The following is a 19813-nucleotide window of genomic DNA, read 5'->3' as shown; positions in this document are numbered from 1 at the left end:
TGGAAAATATGAAGTTGGTCACTTTGGCAGGAAGTCAAAAAAAGCAGAGTATTATTAGTTAATTGGAGAACAGCTGCAGTTTCTGAGGTGCAGAGGGATCTAGGTGTTCTAGTATGAGTCACAAAAAGTTAGTATGCAGTGGCCTATTAATACAGCAAGTAATTAAGAAGACTAATGCAATGCTATCCTTTATTATGAGGGGGATTGAACATAAAAGTAAGGATGTTATGCTTCAGTTATACAGGGCATTGGCGAGACCACACCTTGAATACTGTGTGCAGTTTTGGTCTCCTTATTTAAGGAAGGATGTAATTGGAGGCAGTTCAAAGGAGGTTTACTAGATTGATACCTGGAATGAGTGGGTTGTCTTATGAGGAAAGGCTGGACAGACTGGGCATGTTTCTTCTGGAGTTTAGAAGAGTGAGGGGTGATTTGACTGAAGTGTACAAGATCCTGAACGGCCTTGACAAGGTGGACGTCGAAAGGATGTTTTCTCTTGTAGGTGAGTCCAGGACTAGGAGGCACTGTTTTAAAATTAGGGGTCACCTTTTTAGGACAGAGATGAGGAAAATTTTTTTCTCTCAGAGGGTTGTGTAACTTTGGAACTCTCTGCCTCAGAAGATGGTGGAGGCAGGGTCACTGAGTATTTTTAAGGCAGAGGTAGATAGATTCTTGTTAGGCAAGGGAATTAAAGGTTATCAGGGTTAGATGGGAATGTGGAAATCGAAACACAAGAAGATTAGCCGTGATCTTATTGAATAGCGGAGCAGGTACGAGGGGCTGAATGGTCTACTCCTGTTCCTATTTCTTATGTTCTTAATACATCATCTGGAATTCATGGGCGGAATCATCCCAGATTTGCATTAAGTGTGGTAACGGGCAGGTAAAATGATGTTTTACCTGCCGGCCGCGATGGCGGGTTTTCACAAAGTATCGTCCCAAAACCGCCACATTATTTACTCACTCTCGGGAAACACGCCGTTTCCATGGTGGGTGGGTTCTCATTTGCCCACACGCCATCATCTCGCCGCTTCATCACAGGGCCCTCACTCACTGCCAGTTCAAGGGACATCACCATTCACTCTCTCACACACACCGTCATCGTCCCCATCCCGTCCATGGGACCACTCACCAACCACACAGGCCAGGCATGCTTATATCTGGCCTGCCAGGCATCCTGTTTACACTTTATCTCTATTTATGCAGGACAAGCTGGCCCACAACAACAACAGGGAGAGGTAGCAGACCAGTGGAGGAATGGCTGAAATTAAGGTTCTCATGGACTTTGAAACAAAGCCATTCAGCTGGACCGGTCCTGTGCTGAGCGGTGTTCTACCAAGTGAGGGTCCAGCATTGCAACATCCATCAGACAACCATGCTGTGAGTGATGTGTCCTGTTTCATAGGCCACTGCCAGGCACTAATTATCCCCCCTTGCTTCCGCAGGCACATCTGGGAAACAATCGATGGGGTCCATGACACAGGGCCTCCAATCAAGCCCCGAAGAAACCTCTGCTCATTAATAGGGGTATAGAGTACAAGAGTAGGGAGGTATGGTGAACTTAAAGAAGACACTGGTTAGACCTCAGCTGGAGCCTTGTGTACAGTTCTGGGCACCACACTACAGGAAGGATGTGAACGCATTGGAGAGAGTGCAGAAGAGGTTTATGAGAATGGCTCCAGGGATGAGACACTTCAGTTTTCCTTGGAGAGGAGAAGGCCAAGAGGAGACTTGATAGACGTTTTCAAAATCATGAGGGGTGTGGACAGAGTAGATAGGGAGAAATGGGTCCCGCTTGTACACGGATCGAGAACTAGAAGGCACAGTTTTAGAGTGTTTTGCAAAAGAAGCAATTGCGAGGTGAGAAAAAACTCTCTCACGCAGTGAGTAGTTAGGGTTTGGAATGCACTGCCTGTAAGTGTGGTGGAGGCAAGTTCAGTTGAGGCATTCAAGAGGGCATTGGATGGTTATTTAATGCGCAGGGTTATGGGGAAAAGGCAGGAGATTGGCACTAAGTTAAAATGCTCAGAGAGCTGGTGCAGACATGCTGGGCCGAATGGCCTCCTTCTACGCTGTAACAATTCTGAGATTCTGTGAAGAGGAATCTGGAAGAACCCTCCTTGAAGTCCTGTCACAGCGCTCATCCACACCCTCCACCAGCACAGAGATATACACATTGGTGGGATCTAGCTTTAGAATAGCCTTGGGATCACAATCTGGTGAGCACATCGCACTGCCTGATCCACAGCAGGTGCTATGGATCAAGTCCCAAGTCCCTTCCCTGATGTCCGGCACTTGGAGGACTGCTGGAGGCCAGAAATTTGCTGAGTCCGAGTCAGATGATGAGCATCTGGACTTGGTCATGTCACAGTTGCTGGAGCTGCAAAGGTAAGCTCGGGAACATCAGGAAGGGATGTCCGCTACACTCCTTAGATTGCAAGGCATGATGGAGGAGTCCGTCCGCCCTCAGGCTGAAGCATGCCAATGCACCAAGGTCAACACTGGTAGGATAGCGGCCACCATGGAGACCTTGATCCAGGACATTGGTCTGGGCTGCTCGATCTTACTCCAGCTTCCCCTTCTTCTCAAGGAGTCAGCATGAGGCTCTTGGGCGCCCATAGGGAGGAGGATCAGCAGGTGCACACCTCGGGGCCGTCCATCCAGGCGGCTCTGGGAGTGTCCGGCCTATCCAAATCACCTCTTCTTGTGACCTCAGTAGCTCCAGCTCCACAGGCCAAGGAGGGTGCCACTGCCACACCACAGGACACCGAAAGCAGGCCGGGGCCCTCTGAGTATCAGCCCTCCAGAGGATGCCCACCAAGGTCAACACAGGCAGGGCGTTGCAGTCAGCAGGCTGACTCCACCTCCACTGTGGATATCCAGGTAGCACCAAGATGTAGCGGCAGGGTTAGGAAGGTTAAGAAGAATTAGTTGCACAGCCTGGGTATGGGTGATAATCACTTGTACATACTGTTCACTTGTACATACTCTTCTCTGTGACCTGTGCAGTCTTCAGACCACAGTAATGGTCCAGCCTCACACTCCCTGGAAACATTACTGATGCCTGCACCTCGGCAGTGCTTGTTATTGCTGCCAGAATTTAGTGGGCAGGTGCAACAGATTTCTCTTATACTCTTTGTGCTCTCAGCACCTTTAAGGTGGGGCTGGCCCCCATCTCTTCAGTATCTGTGACAGTGATGCTGTGTTCCTGAAGGGCTCAGGTGCTGAAGACGGATGAAGGATCAGATGCTTCTAAAGTTTCATGGCTGCGTGTCTATGATATAACCCTGATCACAGAGTGCAAGTGAGCTGCCCTTGGCCAGGCAGGAGTCAGACATTCTCAGAGATTATGTGAAGACTAATGGAGTATCGTCACTGCATCCTCCTTCTACAATCGAATGACTATTTGGTCCTCCACTGCATCCCCATGGCAGGAACATTCTCACAGAGGGTATTCACTCTGCCATAAGCAGGACTGGAATCAAACATTCACAGATGCGATGTGAGGATCTATGGTGTCTCTTCACTGCATGTCGTCATCATCCTCCACAAATCTAGCAGCTATGAAGGCCTCCCGAGTGCACCTGCCGCATCTGGCAAGTGTGAGGGCCTCATGCCCGTCATCATCGCCTTTGAAGACCTCCTCACCCTCATCCCTGTCAGTGTCCTCCAGATCGGGTGAGTTTCTGGTGGTTGCACATCAGCTGCACATTCAGCGAGTGGAACCTCTTGTGGTTGATAGATTTCAGTTGCAACAAGTGGTGAACTATGAGCGTCACATGAGTGCAGTCGATCACACCCTGCACCTGTGGGAAACCTGAGCTCTGGGCAAACACAATCACTCTCACATCCTGGCTCCCCTGGTCCCAGGTGAAATGCACAAAGTTGTGTGCCCTCGAGAAGGTGGCATCCGTGACTTTCCCACCAAGGTCACCTGTGGAGCCCTGAAAGGAGCCACTGGTGTAGAAATTGAGTGCCACAGTCACTTTCACAGCCACTGGCAGGGGATGCCCTCCATGTCCCCATGACGCCAAGTCCTGCAGCAGCTGGCAGATGTGACCGACCAGTTCCCTAGACGTGTGCATTTTTTGTCGACACTGGTTCTCGGTCATCTGCTGGAATGAAAGGCAGCGTCTATAGACCCTGGGTGTTGCAAGGCGCCGACCAAGTACAGCTCGCTGTGGCTCTTCAGAGGCGTGTGCGGGAGCCCCAAGCTACCCCTTCTTCCTGAGGGTGCTTCTCCTCCTCCTGCGCAGCCAGGAGTCTCAAGTTGTTTTCTCTCCTCCTTCGTCTTTGTGCTCTGTAGGCCGTTAGGCTTACAACTATTTCTCCAGGGTCCATGATCCTGATATACTCCTTCTTCAGGATGAGAGAGACACATGGTTAGCATGGGTGTACTAAGAGCCTATCCTGGTTAAGTGTGAAGGTCCCTTAACACATCGGAGAGTGCTGGCCACCACTTGGATAGCCAGAGTTTATTGCGCTACATGGCTGCCCGAAACCCCACCCACCTCCGCCCCACTCCACCTGACCAATTGGCGGCAGCTTTGCCCATTGGACTGCATGCTGTGCTCTCAGCTCAGACACAGGCATTCTCCTAACCCGCACTGCAAGGCTGCACTGTTAGCTTGAACCATGGGGAGACTGGTCCAAACAGGGATGATGACATTGCAAGGAGCTGTGAGCACCTCCACCAGTGACTGCTCCATGGCCAGCTTTAGCAAGGAGATTGTATAACATGTGCAGTCATCCAACTATTCTGCAGTCCACTAAAACACTCATGACTTTGCAGCCTGTGCCTGGAGGGTGGTGGGGTGGGGGGGAGGGGGGGGGGGGGGGGGGGTTGTGGAGGAGGTGGTGAAAAGCTTTGGAGCGCTTGGTGGCACTTTGATGCCTCTCAATTGCTCGAGTGGGCAGATAAACTAGAAGCCCGGCTCCAATCATATGAATGTGGTTGCGCCAATCATATGAATGTGGTTGCAGAGGAAGAATGGTCACTTTATACAGGTTTCCATAATGCGTGGTTGCTTCCCTCGCCCACTCTACCACGCACCCCGAATGCTTGCGCGCTATATTCAAAGGCAGGGCAGCCCTTGCCCCCCCTCAAGTCACCTCAATGGCAGGGCTACCCTGCATCCTCCCCACAAGTTGCCTCAAACCTCAAGGCAGCCTTTCCCTCCCCCCCCCACAAGCTGCCTCAATGGCAGGGCTGCCCTTAACCACCCCCCCTCACAAGTCACCTCAACCGCAAGGCAACCCTTGTCCCACCCCACCACATCGCCCCAACAGCAGGGCTGCCCTTAACCCACCCTCCCCAATGCCCCTCAAACTTGAGGTTCATCAGGTGACCCTGGTGAGCGCTGCACATCATTGAGGGTAACTCGGAGGTGAGTACACAGCAAAGTGCAGCCCGCCAAGTGCACGCCTTTTATGTGCTGTTGTGAAACACGTGGCATGTTTTCCCGCTGATGTGGATGGACGATCCAGCAGGGAGGGATGATTCTGCCAGGCTGGCCTAATAATTATATGCAGATGAATTACAATGATATCCAATGGCAGAAACCGTCGATTGCGACCTGGTTTCAAGTCGCTGTGAAACCCACTGTCCGCTCACGCCACCAAACATGTCCGACGCTTGCAGCATGGAAAATCCCAGCCCTTGTCTTTCAGGCAACAACTGACAGAGACCACTGATCAGTTCATAAGTAGATGCAGAGACAAGGGGTGGGTTTGCAAATTTATGGTGGCAGATCTAGCCGACAGAATAATTGAGCTTGTGATAGCATCTCCCCCAAAAAAAAGAGTTCCAAAAAAACTTCTTAGGCCAACCCTGAAGTTGTAGTGATCACTACTGCAAAGCAGACTCAAGTACAAAGTCATACTACTGGGTGGACAGAGTCTACAGGCTATGCACAATTCATCCACATTGGCAGGATTGCTTACTAGGCTTGCCTGTATTGGCTATGTGGGCAGCATTGTCTCACACATGCACCCAGAAATTGCCCAGCTTTTAACACTGTATGCAAAGCACGTGGCACCAGAAGACATTGGAAGCGCCAATGTAGAAAGCAAAGACAAATAGTTTGGCACCAAGAGAATCTACACCAAAAGACAGACTGGTACAGCATTTCAACCAAGAGCCTATACCAATCAGTGCCAAGACAAGATCCATGCAATGTTTAGCCAAGCTGTACAGTCAGATGATGAGGATGACCAGACCATCGATACCCAAAGTGAGTCAACAATTAATAGTGTGATCAAAGAATGTATTGGCACAGTGGTACCAACAGAACCCTTTCCCACTGTGCAGATTATATGCCCATATAATCAAAACTGGATTGTGATGCAGGTGGAAACACCCTTTTACTTCACACACCTGAAATGTACATACTCAAGGACAAGTGATAATTCAGCCAACTACTGCCAAACTCACTGTCCACAATGACTCAGAGATTGCTTCCCTGGGATCGATTACACTCAAGTGTCTCTACAACAACTCACCCTGGTCACCCCAAAAATTTTATGTTGTGGACACTATGGGTCATCATCAAGATGACAGTGAAGATCACACAGCACAAGGAACACCATTGGAAACACTGTGCTTAAACTGGGAGAAGATCACCTAACTCTGCAATGCAGATCATCAGCCAACAGGCTGAGCGGCATAGTTTGAACCAAATACGTATATCCATTCTGAACACTTGATTGCACTACAGAACCAATGTGGAATTACTATTCAGCAGACAAGTGCGGACAAACCTCCCCATCATCATTCGTTGATACTCCCTGGAGTACGTGATGCATTGATTGAAAAACAGGGAAAGATGAAAGATGCTCATGACCGGCATGTGGGTAATGAGTTACCTAACCTGGGCATCAGAAAAGAATTTGAGTACAACACTCAACTGATGGCACCTGAAATCCAGCAGAAATCATCAGCGTATGTCCAGAACCAAGACTGTATCAAGTACTAGCGCCAAGTGGCATGACAGCGCAACAAAACAGATGCCAAATCAGAGCAATACCACAACCAGAAACACTGAGCAGTGGTATTACGAACAGAACACAGCCTAAGACGCAACACAAACAAAGTACCCCTAACCAGCATTCTGAAAACATACAGCAGTCTCCAGCAAAGATCCAACATATTTAAATCTGGTTGGTTAAGCAAACTGCTGGTATGTTTCAGACACAATGTTGTTTTATTTTGCTGTCATGTAAATAGTTTGATTCTTTAAGGATAAACCTTTAGTTCAGAAAAAAGGGAGATGTTGTGACATGATGTACTTGTACCTTTAAGACTGAGTATCTTAAACTGCTGTCAATATTACCACCTTGACAGATGTGATGTATTAGACCCATGACTTGTATTCAGTCTACAAGCAGCAACAGTAGAGATCAGATGTACCATACTTAGCCCCTAGCTAACTTTATCTGTGTATAGTCTCATCTTTAAATAAAGAACACACTTTATTGTTTCACTAATCTTTGTTGTGTGATTGGCATATCTATGCCAAATAGAATAACATAACAGCGCTCACCTTATCCCACCAGTCAGATTTCCCCTCTAGCGGAGTGACATCATTATCCAGCAGGGCTTTGCCATCCTGCTGAGCCCATTAAACAGAAATGTACAGAACATTGTGTTGGACAGATTATTGGGACAAGATGGTAAAATTAGAGCCATGATAAACTATTAATCTAGAGATTTGTACAAGTTTTAATCAAATCCGTGGCACCACAAATACCTTAATGATCTGACATTGTTCATGAAAAACAATACAAGAATAGGAGATGTTTCCAGCAAATTAGTCTATCTTCGAAAAAGATGGTTTAAAAAACATTTACAAATTCTGACATAATTGTATCAAAGTGAGAATAAATCAATGCTCCATTAGTTCAGGAATGCGTTTCAGTTCACTGCTGCTTCACACGAAGTGATGAGAGGATGCGATGCAGGGATGAGGAGATATGATGCAGTTAGAGGTCAGCAAGAGGATGTGATGTGGTTACATGTTTTTTGTCTTCCATCTAAATTGAAAAAAAAACATCAGAAACACATTAAAATCTGGGAACACTGATTTCTTACCTCATTACATGTGCATCAGCGATTTAGGCTTGTCTTAGTATAATTTGTAAGATATGAATGTAAATAAATAATCAGATTTTCTATCTGAACGATGTCACCATATACAATGGGCAACAATCACCATCTGCTGTAAGGTCAGGACAGATAGGGTTTGGATTTAAGACCCTCCACCTCTAGTATCTCACTACTGACTGTCATCTCTTTTGAATCAGATATTTGCTAGCCAAGGAGAGACAAGTCATGCATTAGACTTGAGATTAGACAACCACACCAATAAGTAGATTAGACATAGAAACAGAACATTTACAGCACCCAAGGAGATCAATCAACCCAATGCGCTGTCTAGAAAATAGCCATCCAGCTGAATCCCACTTTCCAACTCTTGGTCTGGATAAAAACAAAAAACTACTGTGGATGCTGGAAATCCAAAACAAAAACAGAATTACCTGGAAAAACTCAGCAGGTCTGGCAGCATCGGTGGAGAAGAAAAGAGTCGACGTTTTGAGTCCTCACGACCCTTCAACAGAACTGAGTATAGTTAGGAGAGGGGTGAAATATAAGTTGGTTTATGGTGGGTAGGGGGGAGAGAGAAGTTGAGGGTGGGGGGTGGTTGTAGGGTCAAGCAAGCAGTGATAGGAGTCTTGGTCTGGAGCCTAGTAGATTATACAGTTTCAAGTTCATATCCAAGTATCTTTTTTTAAATATGTTGAGAGTTTCTGCCTTTACCACCCTTTCCGATCGTGAGTTCCAGAGCCTCACCACCCTCTCAGTAAAAAGGTTTCTCCTCAACCCCCCTCTAATCCTTCCATCAATTACTTTAAATCTTTGCTGCCTAGCTATTGGCCTCTCTGCTAAGGAAAATAGTTCCTTCCAACCATTCTATCTAGGCCCCTCAATTTTATACACCTCCATTAAATCTCTCTTTTGCCTCTTTTGTACCAAAGCAAACAACCCAAGCCTATCCAATCTTTTCTCGTAGCTAAAATCTCCAGTTCTGGCCAATGTATACTCCCTGTCCCAGATTCTCTGGTGTCTGGATAGTCAGCGATCCGACGTACCCCCTAAGGTGTGCTAGAAACCCTCAGAAACCCCAACGCACTGACTCCGTGGAAATTGTCTGGGAAGTTGAACTTCTGATGAACAATTCCCCTGCTCCTCAGGGCCCTCCAAAAAAGTCTCCAACTCTGAGTCAGAGTCATAGACTTTGAATGGTCCGACTTACTTACCCGGATAGTTACCCAGGAAACGTTAGATGGAAAAATCCTAGTCTAACTCCTGAGTAACTATACATCTGACCCCATAAGACATGGGAGCAGAAGTAGGCCATTCTGCCCATTGAGTCTGCTCTGCCATTCAATGAGATCATGGCTAATCTGATAATCCTCAACTCCACTTTCCTGCCTTGTCCCCATAACCCTTGATTCCCTTACTGATTAAAAATCTGTCTATCTCAGCCTTGAATATAGTTAACGACCCAGCCTCTAGAGCCCTCTGCGGTAAAGAATTCCACAGATTGACTACTCTGAGAGCAGATTTTTCTCCTCATCTCTGTTTTAAATGGGTCCCCCTTACCCTGAGATTATGCCCTCTAGTCCTAGACTCTCCCACAAGGGGAAACAACCTCTCAGCATCTACCCTGTCCAGCCCCCTATGAATCTTATTTGTTTCAATAAGGTCGCCTTTCATTCTTCTAAACTCCAATGAGTACAGGCCCAACCTACTCAGCCTCTCCTCATAAGAAAATCTCTCCATACCCAGGATCAACCTAATGAACCTTCTCTGGGCTGCCCCCAATGTCAGTATATCTTCCCTTAGATAAGGGGACCAAAATTGTTCACAGTATTCTAGGTGTAACTAGTACCTTGTATAGTTTTAACAAGACTTCCCTATTTTTATACTCCATTCCCTTCGAAATAAAGGCCAACATTCCATTTGTCTTCCCTATTATCTGTTGAACTTGTATATTAGCTTTTTGGGATTCATGCACAAGGACCCCCAAATCCCTCTGTGCTGCAGCCTTCTGCAGTCTTTCTCCATTTAAATAATATTATTCCTGCCAAAGTGCAGAATCTCACATTTTCCCACATTATATTCTATCTGCCAAGTTTCTGCCCACTCACTTAACCTGTCTATATACCTCTGTAGACTCCTTGTGTCATCCTCACCACTTGCCTTCCCAATTATTTTTGTGTCGTCCGCAAACTTGGCGATAGTGTATTCGCTTCCCTCATCTAAGTCATTAATATATATTGTAAATAATTGTGGCCCCAGCACTGATCCCTGTGGCACTCCACTGCCATCTTGAAAATGCCCCCCTTATCCCAAATCTCTATTAGTTAGCCAATCCTCTGCCCTCGCTAATATACTATTCCCAACACCATAGGCTCTTATCTTATTAAATAGCCTTATGTGCCGCCCCCTTACCCCTATGATTCCCTCTTGACACTCCCCCTGACCTGACCTGATCCAACTTCACCACTTGAATCCCTGACATCTATTGCCCTGACCACCCGACACTAACCACCCGGCTTCCCTGCAGCCCAACCTGGCCTGATCCCACCACCAAACACCCGATTTCACCACTGACCCACCTACCACCTCACCCACCTGCCACTCCAGCCACCCACTTGCCTCACCCACCCTACCCCTTACCCACTTACTAGGCCCCACCACCCCACCCCCTTATCACATACACATACACCCACTCACTCAGACACTCATTGGAAAGCTGTTTAACTGTCCCAGCTTTGCAATGCGTGAACACCTACCAGAATATGGCAGCAAGTGGCTTGGCTTTTCCAAACGATCTGGCACCATGAAGAAAAGTTCCACGGTAGGTGCACTCTGCATTTCTGGAGAAGCTGGGATCAGAGGTCCTGGCTAGAAATGCGGAGGTCCGGTGTGGCGCAGAAAGGTAGGAGCCACCCAGAGTGACCATGAAACTATCATCGATTGTCATAAAAACCCATCTGGTTCACGAATGTCCTTTAGGGAAGGAAATCTTCTGTTCTTACCTGGTCTGGCCTACATGTGACTCCAGGGCCACAGCAATGTGGTTCACTCTTAAATGCCTCTGAAATAACTAAACAAGGTCAGTTCAAGGGCAACTAGGGATGGACAACAAATGCTGGCCTTGCCAACAATGCCCATGTTCCATGAAAAAGAATAATCCGAAGGTGATTGCCATTCTTCAGGAGATTTGGACCTTTTTTTGTTGGAGTGCATGGTGATTGGCTTAAGTGCACAAGCTTTTTAAATTATTTTGCACGATAACTTAAAGGGATGACTTATGCACGGCCTACATGGGAACATTTGGGTTGCAGATTGCCTGTTTAGAGGGAACATAATTGATTTTTTTTTTTTATTATTCACTTGTGGGACAAGCATTTGTTGTCCATTCCTCATTGTCCTCGAGTGCATTTAAGGATCACCCACATTGCTGTGAGTCTGGAGTCATATGTAGGCCAGACAGGTAAGGACAGCAGATTTCCTTCCCTAAAGGACATTAGTGTACCAGATGGATTTTTACAATAATCAGTGATAGTTTCATGGTCATTATTACTGAGGTAGTGTGTTACAGTTCGGTCACGGAGTCCAAGTTGCTGTGGCAACATCCACGTTTACATGCATGTTGTAATCTGAAGCTATGGGTAGTGATGGTAGAGGCTCCAACTTCCTTTTCAGAGGCAGGGATGCTACTGACTGTGCCTCAAGATCTGCTTATCACCACAGACTGGCTTTCAATTCCAGAATTTTAAAAATTAATTAAAAACTTATCAACTGAATTTAAATTCCAGCAACTGTCATGTTGGGATTTGAAGCTATGTCCCCAAGGTAAGCCTGGGCCTCTTGATTACTATTCCAGTATCATTACATCTACACTCCATCTCCTGGCAACATCTTTGTTAAACTCCTATGTACCCTTCTATTGAAATTACCTCCTCCCTTAAATGTGATGACCAGAGCTGTATGCAGCTATAGCTGTGGTCTAACTGGTACTTAAAAAAAAAATGGTACTAGCATAACCTCCCTCCTCTTATATTCTTTGCCTCAACTAATAAAGGAAAGTATCCCGTATGCCTTCTTAACCAATTCAACATATTATGCTACATTCAGTGATCTGTAGACAGGCACTTCATGGCCCTCTGTCCTCTTTGTCAGTAACCTACCATTTGTGTATGCCCTTGCCTTGGTCCCGAATCAACTACCTCACATTTTTCTGGATTGAATTTCTGCCTACCTGACCAATCCAACGATATCTTCCTGCAATGTGCAGATTTCTTCCTCATTGTCAACATGGCCAATTTTTGTATCATCCACAAACTTCCTTCTTGATCATGCTCCTTTAAATATTGATATGTACCATGAAAAAGAGGGACTCAGTATTGAGCCCTGCAGTATGCCACTGGAAACAATCTTCCAGCCACAAAGCACCTTTTGACCATTACCCTTTGCTTCCTGCCATTGAGGCAATTTTGGATCCAACTTGTCACTTTGCCTTGGGTCCCAATCTGTCATATGAGACCTTGACAAAGCCCTGGCTGAAATCCGTGCGAACATCAAATGCACTAGGCTCATTGACCATCCTTGTAACCTCCTCAAAAATGGTGATCAAGTCAGACACAATCTTCCTTTAACTATTGCATGCTGACTACTTTGATTAATTGCATGCTCCATTTTTATGTTGGAACATTTTTGTTCTGAACCTTCTCTATTTCCTCCTTGAGTGCCTCTCATGCTCTCACATTGATTTACCTTCCAGTCCAAATCACATCTCAGCTCAGCAAAATTGGCCTTTTTCCAATTGAGAACTTGTCCTTTTCCATAACTATGCAAAATTTAGTGAATTAGGATTACTACCCCAAAATGCTCTCTCATTGATACCCTCTACACTTGCCAAGTTTCATTCCCTAAAACCAAGTCCAAAATTGCCCCTTCTCTTGCTTGGTTTGTTATGTCTTGGTTAAAAAATTCTGAATGCATTTTAAGAATTTTGCTTCCTGTGTCTTTCACACATTCTATTTCAGTTCATATTAGGTTAGTTGAAATTTCCTGCTATTACTGCCATGTTCTTTCTGCACTTCTCAGAGACTTGCTGACACATTTGCTCTTCTATCTCCCTCTGACTGTTTGGGGATCTATAGTACTCTTTCAACAGCATGACTGTCACTTTTTTGTTCAATCTTGTAAATAGCACTGGTGGATATTCCTTTGTGCAGCTGAATGCATGTGTCTGCTTAGGAAAGTGCACCAATAGGAATGGAGAGGCCCAAATGGCAGATCAAGTGTCAATTCAGGATTACACACTGGCTGTTGTCATGATCTGACCACTTGTCATATTTCCGACAGATGCATGGGGCCTTATTGGCCCCCATGATATGATGATGAGCATGGATCATGCTGGAACTGGTGGGAACGGATGCCCCCCAGTTTTTTCCACCCAACCTGCTCCCACATCATGTTACAAGACAACAATGATGTAACCAAAGGTTAGAGGTTAAAGATGAAAGACTGGTTATTGATGAAATAAAAGCTTCACATGGCAGCAGTTTTGAACACTTGGATTTTATGGCACAGGAGACGGCTTCATCAATGCAGCTTTAGAGAAGGAGGAGGCAAGACTAAGGATGGTATTGATGAAAAAAAAGGGTGGAATCTTCAATGGAAGGAAGAGGAATCTGCTTGTTGGAGCTGTAAGAGCTAGAAAGAAACTGTGTTCTGGAGAATTGAAAATGAGATTTTTGCTGCCCCATCTAAAAGGCTTTGGAAGCTCATTAAGGATTAGAGTAGTCTAATGGAGATCAGGCTCATTCTTAAATATTTGTTGTTTCATTTAATTTGGGGTGTTCCTGAAATAGGGTTTCAATGGTCAGGAATTGATAAAGATTAGCAGTGACAGTTCAATATTATTGCAGTTAGAAGAGGAGATTGTTATTTCTCTTCTGAGGATCCTGTTCTAAGAAGATGCAGAGATTGTTAAGCTCTAAGTGTTAACAGCTTCCCAGTGATGGTGCCAATGGCGATCAATATGCTCAACAGAATGGCTGAAAGTAATTCAAAGATTAGATTAAATATTGGGACTTTATGATCCAGCTGCAATGTGACGTTGTATTGCAAAAGTATCCCACTCACCTGACAGTGCCAGCTAGCTCTTGCTGGGACCTCACTCAATTGCTGATTATTCATGTTTCAACAAGGCTATTATCCTGTCCACAAATGTGTACTTTGTTGCTAGGATCAGTAACTAACCAACAGGTGTAGTTCTCTGGTTGAGGATCTTGTCCATTAACAATGCATAAAGACTAAGAGGTGTTCCTGTTCCCTGTACTTACCCCTAGATGCCGTGCTGCTGAGCTTGCAGCCTCTGTCTCTCTTTGATCAGTAAGATGATCCCTACAACAGCACTGATGATTCCCAGAGTGAGTCCCAGAGCACAGATCACTGTCCCTGCACCAGACTTTTCCTCAGGCACTTCAGGTTCTGTATAGAGAGAGGCAAGAAAGGAATGAATGTCTCACAGTGAAACACATGGTGAACATAACACAGTGGATAGACTACTAAACAAATCCACACTCCTGGTGGAGTCTCACTCATTACTCGTACACATCAATTTGGATGTCTGCTGGTCACAAATGTCCATTACTCTATGAACTACACACTCAAGAGGTCCATAATCTGAGTGTTACTGCTGCTAAGGTTGTACACAATATTGGTTTGCCCACAGTAAGAGCCCAGTACGCAATATTGGGTGTCCCATTATAGAAAGGACATTAAACTCAGACAGAGCACACAGCGTAGATTCACCAGGATGCTACCAAGAATGGGGAATGAGTTATGAGCAGGGATTTGAGATACTCATAGAATCATGCAGCAAACAAGGAGGTCATTTGGCCCATTGTGCCTGTGCTAGCTCTTTGAAAGAGCTATTCAATTGGTCCCATTCCCCTTCATTTTCTTCATTGCTCTGTAAACATTTTCTGCTTTAAATATTTATCTAATGACCTTGTGAAAGTAAATGTTCAATCTGTTTCCAATAATCTTTCAGGCAAAGAGATATTAAGACCTGGAATACACTGTATTAAAAAAATTCTCCTCAGAGAATTGGCCTCTAGGTACTTTTCTTAATTATTTTAAATCTGTGTCCTCTGGTTACTGATCCTCCTGCTACTAGAAACGGTTCCTACCTATCTACTCTACCAAAACCCTTCATAATTGCGAACATCTCTAATAAATCTCCATTTAACCTTCTTTGCTCCAAGGAGAAAAACCCCAGCCTCTCCAGTCTCTCCACACAGTGGACATCCCTGGTGCCAACTTACACCCTCTCCAAGGCCTCTGAGACTGTTCCCACTGAAGAAGATAAGGCTTAGACAAATATTTATTTTTTGAATTATAAAGTGTTTTTATAGTGTTTTTTTTGTCTGGTTGGGGAATCAGAAACGAACAGTCGTTAGTTTAAAATGGTCAACTAGAGTGTGAGGAGGGGGTTTAGGAAGTTTATACAAGGAGGGCTGTTGCAGTGGAGAATACTTTGTCACATGGAATGGTTCAAGCAAAGCCCACTGTAACAATGAAGTGCAATTTGCAAAAATATTTAAAATAGAAGAATTTGACCAGAGTGGGGTCAGTGGGATTAGTTTAGGATTGAAACAGGTTATGGAGAGAGAGTGAGACAGTGAGACTGGTTTGGGTTTGACACAAGGATGCAGGGAGAGAATGGGGCAGTGGGATTAGTTTTGGATTGATGGAGGGGTATGTGCCGAGAGAGAGGCAGTGGGGTTAATTTGAGATTGAAACAGGGTTATGGAGATCGAACAGGGCAGTGACATTAGCTTTGGGTTGATGCAGGATTAAAAAGAGGGCAGAACGATGAATTAATTTAGAATACATAAAGGGCAATTGGGGGAGAATGTTTCAGTTGAGTTAGTTAGGTATTGATACAGGGCTATGGGGATAGCTCAGGTTTAGCTTTGTAGGGCTACGTTGTGGAGGGTAGTGTGATTAGTACAGCACCAGTAGGCTATGTTTAAGTAGACACAAATTAAATCACAATACCAATGTGATTAAATGAAAATGCTGAAATTTAACACAATCACATCTACATCGGTGAACAAAAAAGACAAGGTGGCCACGCCTGGCAGGAACTAAACCACAAGAGCATATTCTCTTCCCCATAAAATTGCCTCCTTACACCAACAATGCCATAAAAAGCTAATCAATTTGCATATAGCAAACAGCTTCTTCACATCAAAATAAAACCTCATGCAAATATATGTTTTCAAAGAATACAACATCATAAATGTTAAACTGTTTTTCTGAAAAACAATCTAAACACATACATAGGAATCGCAACAAATGGTATGAATATGGGCTTTTGAGCATATAAATGCAGTTCACATGGGTGGATAACAGTGGAATAGGAGGACAAACGTAAAATTATGTGGAAAATACACAGTTGGTGCAAATTTAAGATGCATAAAAAGGAGCCAAGCACCTGAAAGATATTGACTGAATACAACAAAACTCCCAGTGTAAACATAAAATACATGAAAAACCAAAAAATGTATATTTATAGGGGTAAACACTGGGTAGACCATAAACCCATGTGAGGGATAAAAAGTGAAATATTCCCAATAAGAGTAAGTTCACCTTGTACTAGGCATGGAATAATCCTAAAACTTGAAGGGCGGAATCATCTATTCCCGTTTGTGGCGGCATCATCATTTTCTGCAGTAGCAGAAAATATCGGGAGATCGCAAAATATCGGTTTACGTCATCATAAAGCCAGTTTGCGATCGTCTGCTTCACCCATCAATGGCGGGCTGTGATTCCTGCCACCACACATTGGGAACCTAATTTTAATACTTTAGCATCTCACTATAAACTCTCCTCGCCAGAATCATCTCCCCCACACTGGATCATCTGGGAAAGCTGGTCTGATTGCGCGCTGATGTGTTTCACAAATGTATATAAGCAGCGTGCACCTAGCACATCACTTTTAGGGGAGCTTACAGGTAGGTGTCTACCCAACAGACCAGCCATAATGCGGGGGTGACTTTTCAATGGTTGCAGAACGAGGCCTGTACTGGGGAAGGAGGGTATCCCAGGGTGTGTGGGGGGCACATGTTGATCTGTGCAAGTGGCCTCAAGATGGTGAGGGCTGAGGAGGCAGTCTCCAGAGGAGATGAGGCCAGATGGAGATGTGAGGGTGTGTGTGAGAGAGTGAGTGGTGATGTCCCTTGAGCTGGCAGTGAGTGAGATGCCAGTGAATGTGTGATGGGCTTGAGTGTGAGAGTTTAGAGTGAAGAGATGGTTACCTTATCCTGGTGGCACGGAGGAGATCATTCATCTTCTTTCTACACTGGATGGCCAACCTCTTCTGTGCAGCGTTGGCACTGATCATCACTGCCATCACCTACTAAGCTGGAGTGGTGAGATTGCTGGACCTCCTGTGGCCAGAGTGGGTTGGGGGCATCACGGCAGACTCCAAAAGGCATTCCAGTGATGGGTCACTGAACTGTTCTTAGCTTTCAGGGCCATGTCTTCACTGGAGCAGTCCCAGGCTGCAAGCATTGAGAACTGTGTGCATGGCTGCAGTTTAGATATGGCACCCAGAGTGAGGAAATGGTGAGGTAATGGTATGGCAGGCGATTCAGAGGCTGCCCGCCAGCGAGAGGTGTGTTTGCTGTGGCTGCATGATTAATGAGGCGGGAGGCAGATGATACAGCGCCAAAACCTGCCATTGCAGCCGGCGGGTAAAACGCCGTTTTTTTTTACACCCGCTACCAGAATTAGTGCAATTCTGGGACGATTCCAACCTAAATAGTCAGTAATCATTTATTGTTTTGAATGTCTTTGGGTCATGGGCTGAATAACATGGGGGCACAGATGGCTCGCCATATTGTGCTGCGGGCAGGTTTAACAGGGTCTGCGTGGGACTTCTGCCCCTCACTGGGAGTAAGGCAGCGGGGTCCTTAGCCTGCACTCTTCCCCCCAATCAATGGCCCCCCCACCACATCTGAACTCGCCTCCGGGGCGAGGGCATTAAATTCAACTCAATGTCATCAATGCATAGCTGGGGAACAATGGAAAGAAACAGACTTGGCATATGGGCTCCCCACACATTGTGGTTTGCAAATTGCAGTGGGATTTTCCCAGACCCAGCTAGGTGTCTGACAGAGGCATGGTAGCAACTGACTGTGGAAAGAATGGTAGTGACATGGGGACTGGCAGAAACTTCACCCCTGCACCAGTGGTCTGCACAGGAAGTTTGCTGTCTGAGAACACAAGGATGGTTTAGACTGCATACTAATGGGCCAAGGTGTTTGATAGATGGGCAGAACTTCAATTGCACAAGGCAACCAGATGATTTGACTACCATGCAGTGTAGCACTGAAAAAGCCAGCAAATTTGAGTTTGTTGCCAGGATCACATACAGAGTGGATGCAAAGCCATGCTTCTCAACAGCACTGTCTATGATAACTCAGATGAATGTCTAGTCGGGGAGAGCTCTGAAGAAGGGTCAAACGGACTTGAAATGTTAACTTTGTTTTTCTCTCTCCACAGATGCTGTCAGACCTGCTGAGTTTTCCAGCATTTTCTGTTTTTGTTTCAGATTTCCAGCATCTGCAGTATTTTGCTTTTAGATTGCAAAGTACCCAGAGATCAAATCCATCCCAGAATAGTCGTAGTCTTGGGGCCAGACAGTCGATATCACATCGTGACAGATCATGTAGCACGCATTGCCAGTTGTGAACAGTTGAGGTCATCTGCAAGTTTGATGACCATGTCCTCCAACAGAAGATCACATATCACACGGCATATCAATGCATCAAGAACAGTTGTAGATCCAGACATGTCCATGGCAGATTGAATGTATACACAAAGACCTTTATTAGGGCCTTACCACCCCACAGTACTTCATTCAATATCCAGTTAATGGAATCTGGTAAAAGGCATTGGTTAGATCTGTTACAATGATGATGTGTTTCCACTGGGCAATTTTGTGTAAGATTGAGTCAACATCTGACATGAGTGAATGATGTCGCTTACTGGAGCGGCCAACATCAGTGAATGCTGCGACAAGCTGAAAACCTCAATTTGATTTCTTTATGAGAAATGATGGGTGAAGGTATTCCACAGTGATCCCCACATCTTCAGGCTGGGCAAAGACTCCAAGGCTTTCAAGATCATCAATTTTTCATTGCAACTCAACAAGTTTGTCTCTGCAGAGGCTATGGGCCCTGATAATATTCCGGCAATAGTACTGAAAACTTGTTTTCCAGAACTTGACGTGCCCTTAGCCAAGCTGTTCCAGTACAGCTACAAAACTGGCATCTCCCCGGCTATGTGGAAAATTGCCCAGGTATGTCCTGTACACAAAATGCAGGTATACTGGGGGAGGCGACCCTTTCACTGTGGAGGTTGTATGGGTCCCATGTTGACAGTAGTCTTGAGGAGGTTATACAGGTCTCATGTTGATAGTAGCCTTCAGGTGGTTGTATGAGTCCCATATTGACACTAACCTTGAGGAGGATGTATGGGTCTCATGTTGACAGTAGCCTTGAGGAGGCTGAATGGATCCTATGATGAAACTAGCCTCAAAGGGTCCAGCCTTGCCATTGTAACCTGGGAATGCTGGATTGAAGACGTCATCATAATCCTGAAGGAGTGCGTAGAACTTAGGAAGATGGTTGTGGCTGTTCGAGGTCAATCATCTCAGTT

The 19813-nt window shown here is 45.4% G+C and overlaps 1 protein-coding gene across 1 annotated transcript in view; it reads right to left on the bottom strand.

The window, feature by feature from the left end:
• Positions 1–7700: 7700 nt before the first annotated feature.
• The window catches only part of LOC144695269 (H-2 class II histocompatibility antigen, A-U alpha chain-like), a 52433-nt gene continuing 40320 nt past the window's right edge, over positions 7701–19813 (bottom strand). The window contains exons 4-5 of the mRNA XM_078566184.1: positions 14422–14569; positions 7701–8031 (exon numbers count right to left, since the gene is read on the bottom strand). Coding sequence (XP_078422310.1) covers positions 14424–14569 — 146 coding nt within the window. The 3' untranslated portion in view covers positions 7701–8031; positions 14422–14423. The remainder of the gene's footprint in view (positions 8032–14421; positions 14570–19813) is intronic.

Source organism: Cetorhinus maximus, chromosome 21 (genome assembly GCF_964194155.1).
Source record: "Cetorhinus maximus chromosome 21, sCetMax3.hap1.1, whole genome shotgun sequence".
NCBI classification, from domain to species: domain Eukaryota; kingdom Metazoa; phylum Chordata; class Chondrichthyes; order Lamniformes; family Cetorhinidae; genus Cetorhinus; species Cetorhinus maximus.
This window is presented reverse-complemented; position numbering and strand designations above follow the sequence as displayed.